The 19,341-nt window shown below is 39.7% G+C and overlaps 2 protein-coding genes across 13 annotated transcripts in view; one reads left to right on the top strand and one right to left on the bottom strand.

Annotated features, from left to right (window-relative positions):
* Positions 1-1,115: 1,115 nt before the first annotated feature.
* acsbg2 (acyl-CoA synthetase bubblegum family member 2) lies at positions 1,116-17,267 on the bottom strand. 3 transcript variants are annotated; one of them, XM_086090234.1, is made up of 14 exons: positions 17,110-17,267; positions 11,874-12,006; positions 11,354-11,466; positions 9,849-10,132; positions 7,171-7,259; positions 6,426-6,627; positions 6,198-6,347; positions 5,121-5,297; positions 4,776-4,957; positions 4,455-4,691; positions 4,139-4,356; positions 3,581-3,720; positions 2,949-3,192; positions 1,116-2,751 (listed from the first exon to the last, which is right to left on the bottom strand). In XM_086090234.1, exons 2-14 carry the CDS (start codon positions 11,981-11,983, stop codon positions 2,633-2,635), a joined length of 2,265 nt encoding a protein of 754 aa, XP_085946360.1. In that variant the 5' UTR covers positions 11,984-12,006; positions 17,110-17,267; the 3' UTR covers positions 1,116-2,632. The 3 variants fall into 3 exon arrangements, with proteins under 3 accessions (XP_085946360.1, XP_085946361.1, XP_085946359.1); XM_086090235.1 differs by lacking the exon at positions 17,110-17,267 and adding an exon at positions 14,942-15,091; XM_086090233.1 differs by lacking the exon at positions 17,110-17,267 and adding an exon at positions 14,058-14,221.
* A 32-nt stretch (positions 17,268-17,299) lies between these two features.
* The window catches only part of rfx2 (regulatory factor X, 2 (influences HLA class II expression)), a 27,887-nt gene continuing 25,845 nt past the window's right edge, over positions 17,300-19,341 (top strand). For 4 of the 10 annotated variants that reach the window (XM_086090245.1, XM_086090238.1, XM_086090246.1 and 1 more), the window contains exon 1: positions 19,100-19,288. Coding sequence is in view for 5 of the 10 variants with exons in the window: in XM_086090243.1 (XP_085946369.1) it covers positions 17,400-17,452 (53 nt within the window). In the remaining 5 variants the exon portion in view is untranslated. Of the gene's footprint in view, positions 17,453-17,807; positions 17,936-19,099; positions 19,289-19,341 lie in introns of those variants that run through there. The other 6 variants (XM_086090243.1, XM_086090242.1, XM_086090236.1 and 3 more) reach the window with 4 other exon arrangements.

Genomic DNA, 19,341 nt, shown 5'->3' with positions numbered 1-19,341 from the left:
ACGGTCTCTCGCCAAAAACTCAACAATGGAGCCTCCAAAGTTAATCACAACTTCTTATTTGATATTGTTTAAATATACAACTATATTATAGTATAAGTACTCATCCTTTGAAGATGCCTTAAAGGCAAAAATGGAGAAAGAACCATAATGAATTTGCAGTGATACTGGCACCTAGTGGCGCTTTGTCGCTATTGCTGTGTCTTGACAATTCCGAACATCTGGGCATTTATTTTATTTCCTCAATTCAACGCAATGCAAATATACGGTGTAAATGCCTGTGACTAGCATACAAACCCGACAGATTATTATAGTAATAAAATGACATTTCATCCCATGTTGAAATCAAAATAATCCTCACAAATTAAATAACGATCCAAAGTCCAGTGCTGGTGGTTAACTCGGTGAAATGAACAGTTTTAGCCAAAATAAGCCTTCATCAGACCTCTCTGTTTTTTGTCACAGTTGTCCCACAATTTAACATTTTTATCCTAAAAAAACCCCAAAACATTACCAATTGGGCATCATTTAGGTTTGTTGTAATTCGATGCGATTCATGGAACTGTATGGGCAAAAATAAGCCTGGTGCTTCCGCCGTTTTCAGTTAGTTAGTTTGTTCGAAAGGATGTTTGTGGGGGGATTTTCTCTCTGTGTAATGCATGGAGGCGAAATAAACCATTAATTCAATTCAATACATTTCACCGAATTCCATTCCCACATACCAAAATTCCTCATTTTTCACTCACATATTGCACATTTTTACCAATTTCACTTTACTCCATATATTTCCACATCATTCAATGCATGTCTTTTAACCACTACCATTCAAGATCATTCTATATCGTTACGAGTCATTCACTAATAGACATAATTCCATGTCTTTCAACATTCCCATTTAATGATTCCACGTTTCTATTTTTTCATTCAATATTCTCAGTTACGCAAGAAATTGCTTCATTTAGTTATAAAAAAGTATATACAATTATTTATATTCATTTATAATTAATAACTGTAAAAACTAATGTTGACAATGCTATCCATTTTCACTTTCTAAATAAAAACAGAAAAAAAATCAGCCGCTGAGATCCTCTCTAAATCCGTAAATAAGAAACACAAGATACGAGGATATACAACATTTATTTCCTTTCTGGTAATTGACCTTCATTCTGCCTGCTTTGTGCCTTTGCTCAAGTGACTCACCAAGCAGGTAACTGCCAACAAGAGCATCTTTAGTACTTCAGTTTGATGCTTCAAATTACAATTGAACACACACCATTCCTCCAATAAATTGAGTGGAATGAGTAACAAATTCTGGAGGCACATAATTAACTTTACAGGATGAAACCTCCCCCATCCCCAATCACCTCATGAAAACAATATATAAATTACACCACATAAACCCTTAACTTCAGGTATTTTACACGACCCAGAGCACCAAAGCCACCATGTTGCAACAATCACAAGCGTGCTACAAAGTCCTACAATGTTCTCTTCATTCAAGACTTCATTTACATTAGAGCTCTTTGGATTTAATCAACTTCTCTTTTCAAGTAGGAACTGTACCCTGGGAAAAATAAATGCTTGCGGCCACGTCGTCATAACATCTGATAGCAGTTGCATTAAGTGTGGTGACGGTTTGGATCGAGAACTTAAAAAGGCATCGTCATGTTTGGGTTCTGTTTTTCCTTGTGTGTCTTGCTAAGTGTAATCCTGCCCTTCCTCGTGTCAACCAATCAGTGCCTTCAGCCACTTGTGTCTTGCCCCAGGTGTGTCTTGTTGTGTCATTAGCGTGTGTGTATTTAGTCTCCTGTCTCCCCTTTGTCTATGTCGGTTCATTGTCATTGTTCTCCTGTCATGTTACCAGTTTTTGCCTCCCACGTTTTGTTTTCACTTGCAATTTGGAGTTCGCTTTTGTTTTGTAGTAATTAAAGTCATTTTTTATACATCACCTTTGCCTCCTTGGCCTGCGACTGGGTCCTCCACCCATACTTTGCTCTCTTGACACATCTGATACGTGTAACAGTTGACTGTAATCCAACGTTGTCATCTTGCATTTGCGCTTTCAAGTTAAACAAAAACATGGATGTTTAAAGCAAAAGCATATTTACAATACAGAAAGTGGACACATGTTAAAGAGGCTAGAACCAGTGGCTCCAGCACAGTCACATCAGCCAAAAAGCTTCATCTATATGGCTAGGATGACATGTTTTTAACAAATACTGCAATTTGATTACAAGGTTATGTGATACTTCTTTTTTCAAGCGATCCATGAAAGGAAGGATTTGCTTTAAATTGCTTCTTGTGATACTATTGGCCCATGCAAACAGAAACATTTCCAAACATTCTCTAAACAGCTTTTGGGGAATGCTTTGTTTTCTTCTCAAGTATTACAGTGCAATGATAATCACAAACAAGCTTTTCTTTGCTGCTACTTCACATCTGGATGTAACACAAATAAATAGTTGGAAAAAATATATATAAAGCTAGTGTCATTTACAATGGCTTCCTCTTATCCATAAATGCAAACCAAAACAAGTAAGGCAATCAAAAATCGTTACTAGAGAACAATGTTTAACAGGCAGATGGAGAAAATGGCAGAAATGAGCAAGTCTGCGGAGTGAGCAACTCGTTTTCTCTATTTGGGAGACAGCGGGTTGTCGGGGGTCGTCGGAGATGACACTTCTTTGTAAAAGTTGTCAATCTGATCTTTGTACATTTTTGACACCACTGGCCGCTTCAGCTTCATGGTGGGACCTGCGCAAAAGAAACTCGTCATTATCAGTTTGTATGACAAAAATGACATTTGAAATTGAACATTCAACAAGGACAGTACAAAAATCAACATTCAAGTACAATAAATCGTTTTGTGCCTTCCCCCAGTGAATCAATGTGCCAATTAGAGTGGCCAGTTGCCTTTCCCCGATCTTCCATCAAGCGTGCCCCCTCCTTACCCAGCTCCCCGCCAACGATGGAAAAGTCCTTCTGGAGAATGTGCCATTTCTGGACGCGCTGCGCGTTGGAGGTGGCTTTCTCGTTGACGCGGTTGATGGCCTCCTGGATGGCCGCGTTGACGGCGCGATCGCGGCCGCCCGCCAGCTCCGAGACGTGGGTGGCTTTGCTGCCAAGTCTCTTGCAGATCTCCACCACCTCTGGGGTGAGCTCGTCTAGTGGGGCGCCGTCGGCGTTCACCTCGCACTGGTGGGGAGAAAAAAAATCATGGCTTGGGTGTTCATTTCTTGACATTAGTCATCTATTTTATCAGTTTATTGTCAGGATGATTTAAAAAAAAATCATTATTTCTCTCTTTTTAGTAAATTCACATAATATTCTGTATTAATAAAAAAAAAATTCCAGTAGTATTTTTAAAGTCCTTAGCATGAAACTTTCAAGCATCCTCACGTAGTCATGTAGTGATGCAATCAGCCACAAGATGGCAGTGTCAGGTTACAAAAATGAGATGGGATGCCATGTTTTGAGATACTGCTCACTATCTGGTGATGTTTTGGTAAGTGTTATTATCTGCATGAGCATAAGATGCCACCATGATGCTGTAATGCTTACACAAGTCAGTGTTTCGTCATACCTTAATGGTGAGCAGCATGGACAGAAACTTCCTCTTGTCTCCTATCAGCATGGCATTGCTTATCAGCGGCAAGGCTTCCTTGATTGCATCCTCGGTCGGCACGGGAGGGATGTTCTCGCCTCCTGCTGTGATGATTAGCTCTAAAATAACAAAATGGACACTGTTGAGTAGGGCTGGACGATTAACCGAAATTTTATTGCAATTTCGATTTTGGCTTCTCTCGATCATTAAAATGTAATGATCAGAGAAAAAACGATTATTGTGCAGAACACTGCAGTTCCCTACGTTGTGAAAGGACCCTGAATGCACCATGTAGCTTGTAGCTAGCCCGGAGCGAATCAGTGCGATTCTGCCGTCCCTAAGCGTCATTTAAGACGTTAAATGACAATCCAGTTGGAGTTAGGTGATAAGTTGAATTACATACAGCATATATTTAAATACATATTTAAATATTATTTTTCCCATACTCATCCAGCCCTGCTGTTGAGAGAACTTTTCTAGGTACACATTAGCCTAAGTACAAACATTACAGTCCAAACTCTCATTAACTAGGCGCACCTTTAATTCGCCCGGTGATGAAGAGGAATCCCTTGCGATCGCGCTTGCCCAGGTCGCCGGAATGCAGCCAGCCCTCCGAATCCATAGTTTCCTCCGTCTTGTCGGCCATGTTGAAGTAACCCATGAAGACGTGGCGACCCCAGAAGCAGATTTCGCCATTCCCGTCCTTGTCTGGGTTGTGCAACTTTGTCTTGCATCCAGGGAGCTCTATGCCACAGCTGTAAGAGGGGGGAAAAAAGAACAAACAAAAAAACATTTGGCACACTTAATTCACTAATCATGCAAGTGTAAACTCAGATCGACAAACAGCAAATACCTGGTGATCCGAAAGGCATTCGGGATGGATACGGTGTGCGGTCCGGTGCTCTCGCTCATGCCGTACAGCTCGTACAGTGGAATGTCCAGGCTGAGGAAGAACTCCAGCGTGTCCCTGGTAATTGGGGCGGCACCCGTGTAGCACTTTTGGCAGCGGTCCAAGCCCAGAGCCTTGCGCACCTTCTTGAATACAAGCTTCTTGGCTATTTGGTAGCTCAACGGCGTGTGCTCTGCCGTGCTGTTTCGTCAAAAGACAACACATTATCAACCAGCTGTTTCAATCTCCAAAGTCCGGAGCGAGACTTAAAACGCGTGTACATACCGATTCATCTTGCTCAGATTGGTCTGCAGACCCACGTCTTTGGCCCAGGCGGCAACTTTGCGGCGAACGGTGGACGACTTTGCTCCGGTGGCCTTCATCTTCTCTTGCATCTTCTCCCAGACACGAGGCACCCCCATGAAGGCGGTGGGCCGCACCTCCTTCAAGGTGTTCACCAGAGAGCCCTGATAACAGAACAACATGTGTACAATGGCGGGGAACAAAATATGCTACCCTCTACTGGCCATTTTGGACAACAGCATCAAACTGCGCTCTACCCCTTTTGGAACTGAATGATCTAAATCCAAGACAAGCATGCCAGTAGGTAAGTTCACAAACACGACTCACCTTTAGTGCATCTGGCTCAGCAAAGTGCGTAACCCCGCCCACCCTCATGGTGAGCCAGACGTCCACCATCTGGGCGGCGATGTGGCTGAGGGGAAGGTAGCTGACCACCACCTCCTGGGACTCGGTGGCGTCCGTTAGGCGCACGTGGCGGCCGGTGGCCAGCGCCGTCCATGTCAGCTGAGGGTGAAGGAGACAAGCATACAAGTTGTATATGATGATCCATCAAGCTAAATAATAACAATATGTAGAATAGGAGTTAAAGGGGAAGTCAAACCAAAACATTTTTGACAATAATATGTCCTATGCAGCCCCACTTGTCTAAGTCCAGCAGTTTTTATCAATATCAGAAGGTGGCCATTTTGCCACTTGCTGTTGAGTGAAAATAACATCACAGTTGCTCAGGTGTCAGGTAACAGTTAATCACAGCTCAGCTTCAGAAAACAAGTGAGCTGTGATTGGCCGTTGCCTGAGCCTTGAGTCACTGTGATGTCATATTCAGTCGACAGCAAGTGCCAAAATGGCCGCCCCCTGAAATGGATAAGGCTGGATTTTGCTGCATAACTCATATTCCACAAAAGTAATATTAATCAGAATGTCATGTTTAGACTTGTGAGGTCACATGTAACATATTATTGTCAAGAAATGTTTAAGGCTGACTTCCCTTTCTCTAGCAAAATCCACCCCGATTTTAGCCATCACGGGCGGCCATTTTGCAACTTGCTTAGGGCTCAGATAACAATCATCAATCACAGCTCAACTTCAGAAAACCGGTCACATTGCAGTTTACTTTAGTATCTTAGTCTTGGGATCCAATAAATACTGTTATTGCAATACTATCCATCCATCCATCTTGTGTACCACATATCCTCACTATGGAGCTGTATTTCATTCCAAATATGTAAACATACTGTAAGTATAAGTTGTAATTACAAAAAAACATCCAAAGAACCAAGGTAGGATATCACTAGATCAATTTCTTGTACAAATGATCTCCTAACTAAAAAGCCTGCTGTGGCTCTTTTAAAAAAAAAAGAAGAAAAAAAGTCAGCATCGGGCACATGTGACTCAGTCGCTTACATTGTCATGGCTGAGCATGACTCCTTTGGGTTGGCCGGTGGTTCCTGAGGTGTAGATGAGCGTGCAGCACTGATTTGGCTTCTGGCTGTCGATGACCTCATCAAGCGAAGCATCGGGAACGTCACATCCCAGTTTCAAGAACGTAGCCCACTGCATGAAAAAGACAAAGCTCAATGTACTGCTGCTTGTACCCACGCAACACGCATCATTCATCTGTAGTTGACTTACATTGTACACATTCGGTCGCTCCTCTTTCAGTGAGCCCTTGTACTGGACGATGGCTTTCAAGTGCGGCAGATTGTCTTGCACCTGAAGGATCTTCTGCAGCTGCTTGTGGTTCTCCACCACTATGACATTGGCCCTGCAGTTCTCTGCCACATACTGGCAGGCCTCTGGGGAGTTGGTTGTGTAGATGCCCACAGCAAAGCCACTGCAACACACAAGGGACAAACATTTACCTGTTGGGTCATCTAGGAGAGGAACCAGAAAACCCACAAGGGACTGTCAAATTCTGAATAAAGCCTTCTGTGTGTTATGTGATCATTCAATAGTAGCCACTAGTTAATATGGTGTTTAGTAATCAGATCAGCTCTCACAAAGATGGCCTTTACCAATCAATGAGTCATCATCTTTTTTAGCTGCAGGGTTTTGGTTTCTAGATGACGTTGTGGAACTCCTCGTGTTTCACCATCAAACTACTGGAGGAAGTGCGGCTCAAATCTTAAGCTTCTCTTCCTCAATGTTTGTAATCGTGTAAACACAGGAGCTTTTGATTAGTTATTAACTGCCTTTAAGTAAGACAAAGAGGACTATTGATCACAGTCGACAGTGAGTTCTTACATATCAAGTCAGATATTGATTAGTGAGTGAAACGCTTCTCCATTAAGTTACACATATACTCGCTGAGATGAACTCAACTCAACTTTATTTATAAAGCACGTACAGTACTGTACAGTAAAAACAAAAAACTCACCCTGCCAAAATGGCTCCAATGTCAGAGATGAACCACTCAACAGAGTTGAAACCCAGGATGCCTACGCCATGGTAACGCTGCAACCCAAGCTGTAGACAGACACACACAATGAGTGGATAATCTTAATCTAGACTGACATAATGGGACCTACTCGTAGATGTGCGCCGTTATGGGAGGGAACACAAATTGTCAGGTGTGCCAGAAGCATGTGATAGGAAACGCCCGAGGTCAGAGGTGGGCATCGAGGGCCGGAGTCCTTCAGGTTTTGCGTGTTGCCCTTCTCCAACACAGCTGATATATGATCAGCTCATCAGTAAGGTCTGCATAAGCCTGATAACGATCCTGTTGATTGGAATCAGCTTGTGTTGGAAGTGAGAAACCTCCAAAACCTGCAGGACTCCGGCCCTCGAGGACCGAGATTACCCACCTCTGTCCTAGGTCCACTGGAACGCTCAAAAAGGCGCAGCATAGTCTGACAAATTTAGAGATAGACCGATTATCGGCAGCCTTTTTATGAATCTGAAGGCCGATAAAGATGGCATCTCACTAGGTGGTGAATGCCTGCGAATGTAGTTGGGTTTTCATCAAGATTTGTAAGATGTTCACAGACAGTTTTCACTTGTTGCAAAGAAATTTTGAACATGTGCAGACAATTTTTCACTGTCTGAAGATTTTTCGAAACCTTTTTACGAACCCTGAGGAAAACCCCAAATTGGCTACATGCATTTGTCGCTCAGTGAGACACAGGGAACTTTTCATTTATGTATTTTTTAAATTTCCACCTTACTTTATAAAAGTGTGACACTGGGAACTCCCCTACACTTTTTATTTAAAATTAAAATTTAATTCAAATGTAATTGAAATTAATTATGTAAAATTAAGAAATTATGTTGAATTTTTTTTTTTTCTCTGCAGTAGAAAACTTTAGAGTAGGGAAACTCCCTGCAATTTTGATCATTTTTAAACAAAGTTGTCTATTCTTTATATATTTAAAAATTAAAAGTAAAACCTTCAAAGTGCTGAAAATCTGGAAAGCTGTTTTACCAAACATGCTTAATGGCATTTCAACAATGTAATTTTTTCAAATTTTAACACTAATATTTTCTCTTTTACGGCAAATGAATATCAGCTTGAAATATCAGTAATCGGTCTCCTTGACTACTAATAATTGGCATCAGCACTGAAAAAACCATATCGGTCTATCACTAGCCAAATTCCCAAATAGGTCAACTAGACTTGCTTGGGCAGCAGTAATTCTCATCCAGTATCTAGTATTTTTTTCTCAATAAATGAAGACTCATTGTTTTGACTCATTATGTTTTACCTGTCAACATAAATAATTCAATGAAACTTGGCAGCAAGTTTGAACTGCTGAGTAACAACAAGCAGATGAAATACAATATCAGTGGCTGCTTTGGACAAACAGCTTTACGTTTCAAATGTGTGAAGTGTGCAACTTGCCCCCGAAGAATCCAATGTGCTAACATGCCACATGACTTAAGCGCACATGGACCGAGAAGCCTATAAATATTTCTGTACAAGCAAGTGTGTGACGCTGTGTACATTATAATAATCAAGAGCAGGGGCCCGGGGTTGTCCCTTGGCGCTGCCCTTGCCTGGGGGGCCCTGAGGTGTTGCGCTTGCTCTGTCCTGGCAGGGGTCGACGGCTCCCCTCTTTGGTGGAGATTTTCATGCATGCCAGATCCACCACACCAGCATCTATCGAAACTCAAACACAATCTGCTTCTTCCTCTGGTCGTTGAATCGGTGGAGGCTGGTGTCTGTGGATCTCACGCTGCTTCATCTGTCCTTCCTTCCTTTCCTCAGTCTCTCCTTTGGTCTCTTGAGGTCTCCCTAATTTGTTGGAATTTTTATGTTTCTGGTGTTGGTGAAAGACTCTGGTTGGTAACCCGGTGGGTAGTAGGTAATGTCTGGTCGGTGCTGGATTTCACTTTTCTTTCTTTTCTTTGATCCTTCCTCGGGTCTCCTGACACTTCACGACTCTAGCTGGATTCTGAAGTATTCGCTTTAGGTGAACGGTATGGGATTTTTAATAGGTTTTAGGTGAACTAATGAATACACACTCTCACGCACGCACACCCCCACACAAAATTAAAAAATAAATAAAAAGAGAGCAATGATGATGACATGTTAAATCGGTAAAATTACCGAATGAACAATACTTAGGTCTCAAGAAAAAAATAAAATAAAATAAAATAAAATAATAATAATCAAGAGCACACTGTGACTTGCATTAACTGCAAAGTGTGGCTTGCAATCCAGTCAGACGGGTTGATGCGGCATTGCTGTCTTTTCCACATCAACTTGACTTTTCAAGTCCGCTGCCACATGACATTATGGAAATTGTTTCAAACAAGACTGAATAGTTGTGTGGTGTGTTGTGAGACTAATGAGCGAGAAATTCCACACTGGATTCAGCAAAGAATTATTTGTAAGAAACAAATCAGGCAGAGACTAAAATATTCACCGAAAGATCAGATATGTCTGAAGATTTTCCACAGCAAAACCAAGAAAACCCAATATTTCATGGGATGAAATCCAAAGTCTAATGTCGAAAACCTAATGAACAGTTTTGTTGATGCATTATTAAATGAGCTTTTTGTGACACCCGGCGGCTCAATAATTGAGCAATATGTCGGCTTCTCTAATCATCTTACCTTAAGGAAGCTCTTGGCTGCTGCACGACAGGTCTCATAATATTCCTTGTAGTTCAAGCTCTTCTTCTGCTCGCCTTCTTTCCAGCTCACAGCAGGATACTTGCCAAAATTCCTCACGGCTGACGCAAAGAGCTGATGGACCGTCAGCGGGGTCTCTGCGGCCAGGCCGGAGTCCTCCATGCGGATCTTCACTTCGCCATCGGGTTGACTTGTCCACAGGTTGGACTTTGGTACTATAGCTGCTGCTGCTGGCAATGACAGAGTCTCTGGGCGCTGAGCATTTACTGGAGGACATGGAGACATATCGTATATAAGTCTAGAGAACTATCAAAAACTAAATGTGATCGGCTCTGACAAAAGGGTCCTCATGTGTAAAGAAATTAAGACAAATCAAAAAAATTAAATAAATAGAGATATTCATATATTCAAATTATCTCAAATGCACTGGTCACAAAGAAAATGAAATGGTTGCTATTTCCATTTATATCAATCATTTGTTAAGTGACGTTAGCGGCAAGGAACTTTTTTGAACAAGAGTATGGAGACTTAGAAAAATATTTTTTATTGTACATTTAGAACAGATATAAATTTTGCGATTAATTGTGAGTTAACTATTGAAGTCGTGCTTAACATTATCATCACCCACGATTAATCACAAATTTTATATCTGTTCTAAATGGGTTTTTTTAGGTTTTCATACTCTTATTAACAAAAGTGGAAAAAGTGGAAAACTAATAGAAATAGTTCAAATGAATGTTTGACGTCTATAGCCGTCAATGGCAGTGAATGAGTTAAAAGTGACCACTACAAAATAAGACAAAATTGCTTGGCAACAGCTCCCTAACACACTAACGTAGCATTGTCATAATTAACTTGTATCAATCTGATATTACTAATGTCTCATTCTAGATACATCAAGGCTGTTTTGCTCTGATCATAAAAAAGGTCAGCGAGAAAATTAATCTCTCCTTTAGATAATCAATTAGAAAATGAACACCTCAATTCCATTTTATGTTTCTTAATAAACCGGAGTAAATTTGCAACCAGATGTGCAGGACTCACTGCACTGCCTGTGCACATTGAAAGTTAACTGATAGCAAATTTATGGCCTAAGACAGCTGCTCATTGGCGGATGCAAAGCGGGAACAAGCAAATTAATCTTTAACCATGCTATGCTCAACAAATTCATTGACATACCACCCTAGTAAATTTTACCTTTCATTATTTGTATTCCTACACTAAATATTGTGATGTCTCATAACATTTTCTCCCCTCTGTACAAAGCCAGGAAAGGGTGTCCAAATGAAAGGGTGTCAGGAAATGACATCAATTGCCTGCTGAGTTCACCAAAGTGCCTTCAACATAAAGCTGTCAGCAAGTTTTGAGTAGATACTCTCCACTGTGATCATGAACCAGTCGTACCATTCATGCAAACATTCAAATGGTGGGGGACAGCAAATGTAAATAGTGTTCTGCTTATCAGCACTGCGTTTGTTCTGTGTCACCTGTTTGTGTGTTCAAGGTATGATCATTGGAGACCTCCGGGTTGCTGGTGACTGCATTAGGGTCGGCTGTCTCCTCTTCCCTTTCCACTGTGGGTTCTTCCTCTGAGGACTCACTGGGTCAAAGGAACGGGAAAAACATGTTACCAATAGGAGGCCGATGTCCCAAGATCATCATCTTGGGACATTGCCACATTCTTGAGGAAAACCAGAGGCAGAAACGTGATCCTTTGCACAGAAACAGACGAGCTGGACTTAAGAGCAAAAACACTTCTATCCTAATTGACTTGACTGGCTTTATACATTTTACTTATAGTACACTAGTACAGTTTAAATGATTCTGATACATTTTCAAATGACTAAGATAAAAATATTCAACATAGCGTGTCGTTTTTTGCTTGCAGTGTCCTCCGCGTTTGGATAAATAAGTGTCATTAAAGCGCGTGTGTGTGTGTGTGTGTGTGTGTGTGTGTGTGTGTGTGTGTGTGTGTGTGTGTGTGTGTGTGTGTGTGCGTGTACACACTTGGCCACATCCAAAGCATGATGAAGAGGTGCTGAGTTGTTGCCCGAGTTGCAGGAAGACTCGGTGAAGGCAACAGATTGATGCGGCTGAAGCACGTCAGCCTCAGACATGGTAGAGGGCTCACACACGGTCACTGCAAGACAAGAAGGCACAGAAGGCAAACAACATGTCAATCTCATGAAACAAAGCTCATCCTAATGTTGGTTGAGTCAAGTGCAAATCACTGATAACATCTCTGCCTTGACCCAAGTACAGCTTGACATCCTGTCTGATACTCAATTGTTAAGCCATACAGCCCACAAAACATTTTAAGACATGGTGTTGAAACCTTGCTCCCGTACTCTAATTGCATAAGACATGATGTCGTGACTCGTGACTGTAGTAAACACAAGACTTGCACCTGGGTGTTTTCTAGCCAAGGTTATTCTGACATCAATGGCACAGATTTCAGTGTCAAACCTTACATAATGGACCACTGATTTTGGATAAGGCAGTGGTGGGTAACACATCTGCCTCATATGACCTTTTTATGCAGACTTTGCATGTTCTCCCCGTGTTTCTCAAACTTCTGTCATTACAAAAACATGCATGAGAGGAGAGAAGATTCTAAATTCTCATTGCTGTAAATGATTGAATCAGAATCATCCTTATTGGCCAAGTATGTATCAGAAAAATACCCGAAAAGTCAATGCAATATTATTTTTTTCTTTTATTTTGGCATACAATGGCAACTTTTTGATTTGACTTCTGGTATGAAATATAGAAACGCAAGCAAAACACAACACTGACCTGTTGCCCAGTTATAACTGACCTGTCAGGACAACTGCACTAGCTGACATGACTGCGAGAGGTCAGAGAGCAGAAGCAAAATATGTTTCCATCACATGGCAATTCTACATCAGTCATGTGACAGACAAGCAGTCAGCTGACCTTGTGCCCACTCTTGATGTGGTATGAGTCAAGAGTTGTGATACTGTTCACATGCTACGTAAAGCAGATGTAAAACGTGTCTTGTCCGTGGGTTGTATGAGTGTCATGAGTCTCATCTTGATGGATGTTTGTCATTCCAAATGATAAACTTTCGAGCTCCCGTCAGTCACCGGAGATCTGAATCAAAAAGGCCTTTAACCCCGCTCTTTTGAAAATAACTTAATATTATTAAGTAAATAAATTATCATGACTGAAGCTACTTCCTTGTCATGCAGGTTTACAAGGAACACCTATTGGATTAAATATGGGCCTCTTCTCCATTTCAACTTCTGTAAAACCACAAATTCTCAAACTGACTGATTCCAACTGCATTCGAGCATTTGAAAGCGGATTATAAAAGTAGAGCAGTCATGCTTTGACACAGCTGTTCTATTCCTGCAACAGCTGGAGTGACATACTGAACCACACTAAAATCTTTTAGAGCTGGTCAGTGGTCACAAGCTGTTTCCCTCAAATCCAACACTGATCAATATAGTCAAATTCAGTTGGGTTATCATCAAATATTCAAGATTTCAAGCTTTCCCTTGAGATGTCTCTCTATCCAAATTTGTGACCTTTACGTCCTTTAAATTAACACTGAGCAAAAACAGGATTATATTTATCACCCTCAGAATGACGTACACCATTCACCAGCTGCTCCCTCTCAACAAGCACCCATATTAGCAGTTTATGACTGGACATGACCCTCAGCATCCTTCCTTAATGCATGATCACGTTACTGCATCATTTTATGTGTTGTGTGCGTCTATTCTACAGAAAAGCTGATGGAAACAAAAATATACCATCTCCTCGATGTCCTCATGGAGGAAAACAGTCATTTACATTGACAACAAGTGTCTGGCACGGGTGGGTTACACCCTTGCTGCGCTAGACCAGATCTCCACATATCATTAACAGAATGATTGCAGTATCCACAATCCACATCATGTTCAGACGGAGTAAATACTGAATATTCAGCAACAAAGCTGCACCAGTAACAAATAAAAAGATGATCACATGTACTAATAAAAATGAAAATCAATGAAATACTAGTGACAGAAAACCTGGAGGGGGGTGCATTCGCCACAGCCTCCAAAGATACATTTCTGTTCATAGGGGGAAAAGCATGCCAAGTGAAAGCTAGTACATAAGGTAAAAGGAAAAATCCAATCCATTTACATGGAATGTAAATGATGACTGAAACGAAATACTCACGTTGCATTGCTGCAAACGGATTATTGTCCTGGTTGAAATTTTGGTGTACAATGAAGTTCCTTCAAGTGTAAAATATTAATCTCCTAGTGCGTCTACAACTACAACACAAGCAGCCGATCATTCATTTTCAAAAAGCAGCCGACTTGGATGGTCCCTCCCCTAGAAAAACCCCACCCTGCCAGGTCTGCCGGCTTCCTTCTGCACACTACCACCCCCCCCCCCCCCCCCACCCCCCATCCCCAAAGCGATCTGATAGGATGAAATTGCTCACGCCACAAGACTCATCCGCCATATAAGGTCATGGTAGCAAAATGAATAAAAGGGGGGGAGTTGTAGCAAAGCGTCAACAAGACCCGCCCCAATGCACACTCTCGCTACTCCAACGAATGTTACTATGAAACCATCCCCCTGCAGACACGCGCACGCGCACGCAGTCTAACAACAAGCTACAGTCATGCTGGCTAAGGTTACTACAGGCCAAACTGTTTTTACACAGTACTGAACTCTTTGTACAACCCAAAATAAAAAATAAAAATGATCTTTGCATTATATCACATACATTTATATTCAATTATTATTAAGATATTTGAATTTAATGGTTGCTAACAAAATAATAAGCACTTACTTTTTATTCTATTTTATTTTTTAAGAGAAAAATAAAATGAGCTTGGCCAAGAGGCATGTTTCGGTTTAAAAAAAATGCTTTCTTTGGCCACAATGGAATAACAAAACAAAGAAACTGCAATTTAATTTCTTTTGCATTAGACACTATATAACTTATAAGAATATAAACTTATAGTTTAGTCATTAGATTTATGAATCCACCATAGGAGCTTAAGTCCAACAAGATCAAAAAGTGTAATTATAAAATAAACGCCAGTTACCTGATAAGTTGTTCAGAAGCTATATCCAGTATTCCTCTATATGCAACGCGATGTATGTAAAAACACAAGTCACTGAGTTCTGCAAAAGTGCAATGACCTGCCACTACTTAAGAGCTTTACTGACTGAATACCTGGTTAATGACGACAGCAATCCGCAGACAAACAGGTTATTGTTGTTGTTTTGCAGTGACCAAATAATGCTGCCGTCATGTGAACCAAAGAGTTGGTGCTGTAACTATGAGATGGGACTTTTCATTTTTTACTTGCTTCCTGGTCTATTTTGCTATAAACATCATCTTTTCGTGATGACTTACGTTAAAGCAACATTCATCTCATCTGACTCCAAACGGATGTTCACTTGATGTGCACCATCGCGTCTTTCTAAAGCAAGCTGAGTCTCAGCCAATTGCTTTGAGAGTAACCACATGTGCCACAGCATCACCTGACTGCCGGCTCAAGTGCACGCATGCGCGCGCGCTGAACTGCTGTTGGTTGGAGCAGCTGCTGACGTGCCATCATTGACATCATTTCTCCGTCACCAGATGTTCTGCAGGGCCAGTTTCAAGTGATGACAATATACTATTGTCTGGTAATTTGAGATGCCTTAAATGAGACATTACACTACAAATGGGTAATCTTTCAAATAATGTCATAGAATGTATAATATCATATAGACTGCTTCACAATCAAGCTGGTCTAAGCCCACATCAAGTAAACACTCAGGGAAAATGTATTTTCTGAAGAAACATTAATTAGTTCAAATACTACTTCATTTTTAAATTACATTGGTTTCAAACATAAGTTTTGTAATACTAATTTGAGTTTGAAATAATGTACAGTGGATCCAACTAAGACTGCCTTTTAACTGTGCTATATTAATTCCTTTATATGTATTTGTCATCTGCAAACTTGGCTCTTGACCATTATTTCAAAAACCTTGCCTTTTAAGTTTAGCATATTGTCTGATTCTGTGATTAGCAAACCTCCAGTGAAAATACTACGGAAGAGGATTAGGGCCAGTGTAGAGAGAAAAAAAAAGTTTGGCAGGGTTGTGACTTTATTCTCAGAATTCTCACTTTAGTCATTCTCACTTAAAAGTGAGAATTCTGCCTTTAATCTCAGAATTCTCACTTTAAAGTCAGAAACTTTATTAGTGCTACTCTTATTCTCACTTTAAAGTGAGAATTCTGAGAATAAAGTGAGAATCCTGCGAAACATTTTTTTCTCTCTTCACTGACCTTAATTCTCTTCCGTAATACAAAGCACCAACCTTTTGAATAAAGTATAACATTTATTTAGATTCAACAAAAAGGCCACACCAAAAATCTCAACCTCCTATACAGTATTGTCTTTGTATTAGGAAGACCAAAAATTGTGGTATTTTCACAGGTTTTGAAGAGGCAAAAACTAAAATGATGATATGCATCACTGGAATCGTCTTTACAAATTATCTGTCCCATAATGCTGTTCATATGTAAATCAATTCATTATTGAAATTTTACCGGCATACCTACATAATGCTAATTTTAGCTTCTTTTTAAAAATCTTCTTCTAAAAACGACACAGTAAGCTAATGTATGCTAGCCGTTAGCTAGAAACAAAAATGCGCCGCAGCAATAGATTTACGTGTTTAATGTAAAAATTAGCAAGATATATATATTCATATATACATACATATATAATGTGGTTAAGGTAAGCGTAGACGTAGCTCCACTTAGCTTTCATTGTGAAAGTTCACTGTGGACGTATGAAAATTGTAAGACGCTTCATGATTAGAAACAAAGTGTCAGTCAGACTTACCCCATCTTTGTTTTGTTTTTTGTTTTTTAACTTTCTGTATCAAACAGCTTTATGTTACGTTTCATCAGAGATACTTGAAAGGGGTAACGTTTTGATTCAGGCTATCTACAATTTGGAAGCTCGCAACCTTTGGCCTCCATATTTAACATAAAAACAGTAATATTAATGAGTTTCGGGGATTTGGGCATTGTTTAATTTGGGCATATGAATGTCCTACTCATAGACTATACCCAGTGTCTATTAGACAGGTGCTGTTGTTTTTTTGTATGCCTTTTACAAACGCTGTGACTATTCACGTGTAAAAGCCATTGAATATCAAAATACAGAAACAATTCGAGGAAGGAGATAATAAAAAGAATGCAATTTACCTTAAAGTTGAAAGGCTGGTGTAAGTAAGACGCTTTTGCGTCGTCAGTTTGTGTTGACCAAGGATTTGACGAATACTTTTATCCTAGGCGTGTCTTCTTTTTCTAGACGTTTTCCAATGTCTTTGATCTTCACGACGTCACAGACTTTGATACCACGAATCCAAACGTTCAAGTCTAAATGATTTGCAGAACCCCCCACCCCCAATAAAAATAACGTTGAAAAAAGTAACGTTTCTTCACAGGAGGCTAAATTGCAATTTTAATAAAATCATTCATTTCGCCTTTTCGAAATGTTATCTATGAAATCAAATGGGATTGAGAGACTAACACACACTTTACTGAGGTAAGTAATTATTGCTACAAATTAGAAGATTTACAAAAACACGTGACATAGCACTGGATAAGCAAAGTAGGTTAACAGAGTCAAGTAATACTGTATTACTACTATCGAAGTTGAATAGTTTTGTCATCAAACTGTATGAGGTAATTTTGTGGCATAGTAATATATATATATAATATATATATATATATATATATATATATATATATATATATATATATATATATATATATATATATATATATATATATATATATATATATATATATATATATATATATATATAATATTTACACAATATACACAATTGTGAGAGTGGAGGCTGGCTTGACCGCAGCATACTCCCCCTTCGCTCTCCCCCAAGTTGACTTAATTGTCTCTGTGCTAAGTTGAGCATACTTTAAACTTAAGTGCATGGAAAATTTGTGTTTTGTGTTTAAAATCTTCACATACACGTTGCTACTCCAGGCCTACTTTATATGTACGGTAAGATTCCATGCCAACAATTTAGCAGCATATTTTGGATGACTATTTTTCTACATTTGTGTTTTTGTGTGAATGAAGAATGAATATCTTGAAAAATGAAAATCACGAGTTTTAGTCATAAAATATTTTCACTTTTAATTATAATTTCTCTCTTTCTGTTTGAAAAAAGTACACTAGCTTTCCTGAAGTCGGACAGGAATGCTATCAAAATAACTGGATGTTTGCTGCCACTGTGTGCTCAAAATCGGAAATACAGGAAGCAAGGGGTGGTTGCACTAATGGATGTTTGCTGCCACTGTGTGCTCAAAATCGGAAATACAGGAAGCAATAAAGCACTAAAACCCCGCATAAATACAGTACAAAAATATATACTTTATTAGTAACATTATTAGTAGTACTTTATTAGAAATAAATTAGCACGTCAGCAATATTCACACTATTAACACTATTTATGTAAACAAAAAAGTAGCATTCAGGATGAATTTTAAAAACGTACAAATCTAATTTAAAAAAAGAAAAATACTCATATTCGTTGCAAGTAAAATAAATCAAATGCTTCCGATGTGAAAATCAATATGCTGTTGCAGTGTAATGTTTGGATTACACACGTTTTAATATTTAAACAATTTGTAAATGGCAAACAATATCATAAATTATCTATTGAGAGGGAGTTGTAACAAATACAGTATCAGGATAGAAGTATATTATATATCTGTATAATAATAATAATCATAATAATAAATTGCGTCATCTCGACTACATTTGTATTTCAGAAACTATTATTATTATCATTATTAATATTATTATTATTCAAGGCTAGGGATTTATAAAGTGAGTTTTAAGTCAACCACTAAGTGGAGAAGCGTTGGTTTGGATGCATAAAATGTTTATGAATCAAATCAAATCAAAACAGAATACATCTATTCATACTGGAGACATTTGTTCTTATTTTCATAGTAACAGAAAGTACTGCTGTAAACTATTGTACAATTGACGTTATTGCTAGTGAGTGTGCATGATGAACCAACGAGAAGCCGTCTTCGACCACTTGCCTTGTCAAGACTGCCCCCCGGTGGTGAGGGTCAAGTTGACAGTTTAATGGTCCGTGGGTGGGATTTGCCACTTTGGCCCGCCCTCCCGCACAGAGTGGAGTGTGACGTCGACACTCTAGGGTAGCAACAGTTGCCTTGAGACCCCGTCGCGCCATAGTGACTGTAGTCGTGGAGACAGTTTCTTGCCAACGGGCGCAACACTCAGCAACAGCAGCAGCCGCAGCCGTAGCATCTGGAGGTCACCAAACGAGAGGGAAAGAGTGACACGAAAGACAAGGGCACAACTTTTCGCGAAATTAAGGTGACTATTCTTTAAAAGTGCTTTTATTTTATGTTTTATTTTTTTAAACGGCG

The sequence above is a fragment of the Leptonotus elevatus genome, chromosome 11 (assembly GCF_054856555.1).
Source record: "Leptonotus elevatus isolate MCC_2025b chromosome 11, RoL_Lele_1.0, whole genome shotgun sequence".
Classification (NCBI taxonomy): Eukaryota; Metazoa; Chordata; class Actinopteri; order Syngnathiformes; family Syngnathidae; genus Leptonotus; species Leptonotus elevatus.
This window is presented reverse-complemented; position numbering and strand designations above follow the sequence as displayed.

Bases quoted from the DNA above. Each gene is read 5' to 3' on its own strand.
- acsbg2 (XM_086090233.1), bottom strand. The intron at 5,298-6,197 runs GTAAGCGACTGA...CTTCACCCTCAG, and splicing joins TCATGCTCAGCCATGACAAT to CTGACATGGACGGCGCTGGC. The intron at 4,958-5,120 runs GTGAGTCGTGTT...TTCTGTTATCAG, and splicing joins CTGAGCCAGATGCACTAAAG to GGCTCTCTGGTGAACACCTT.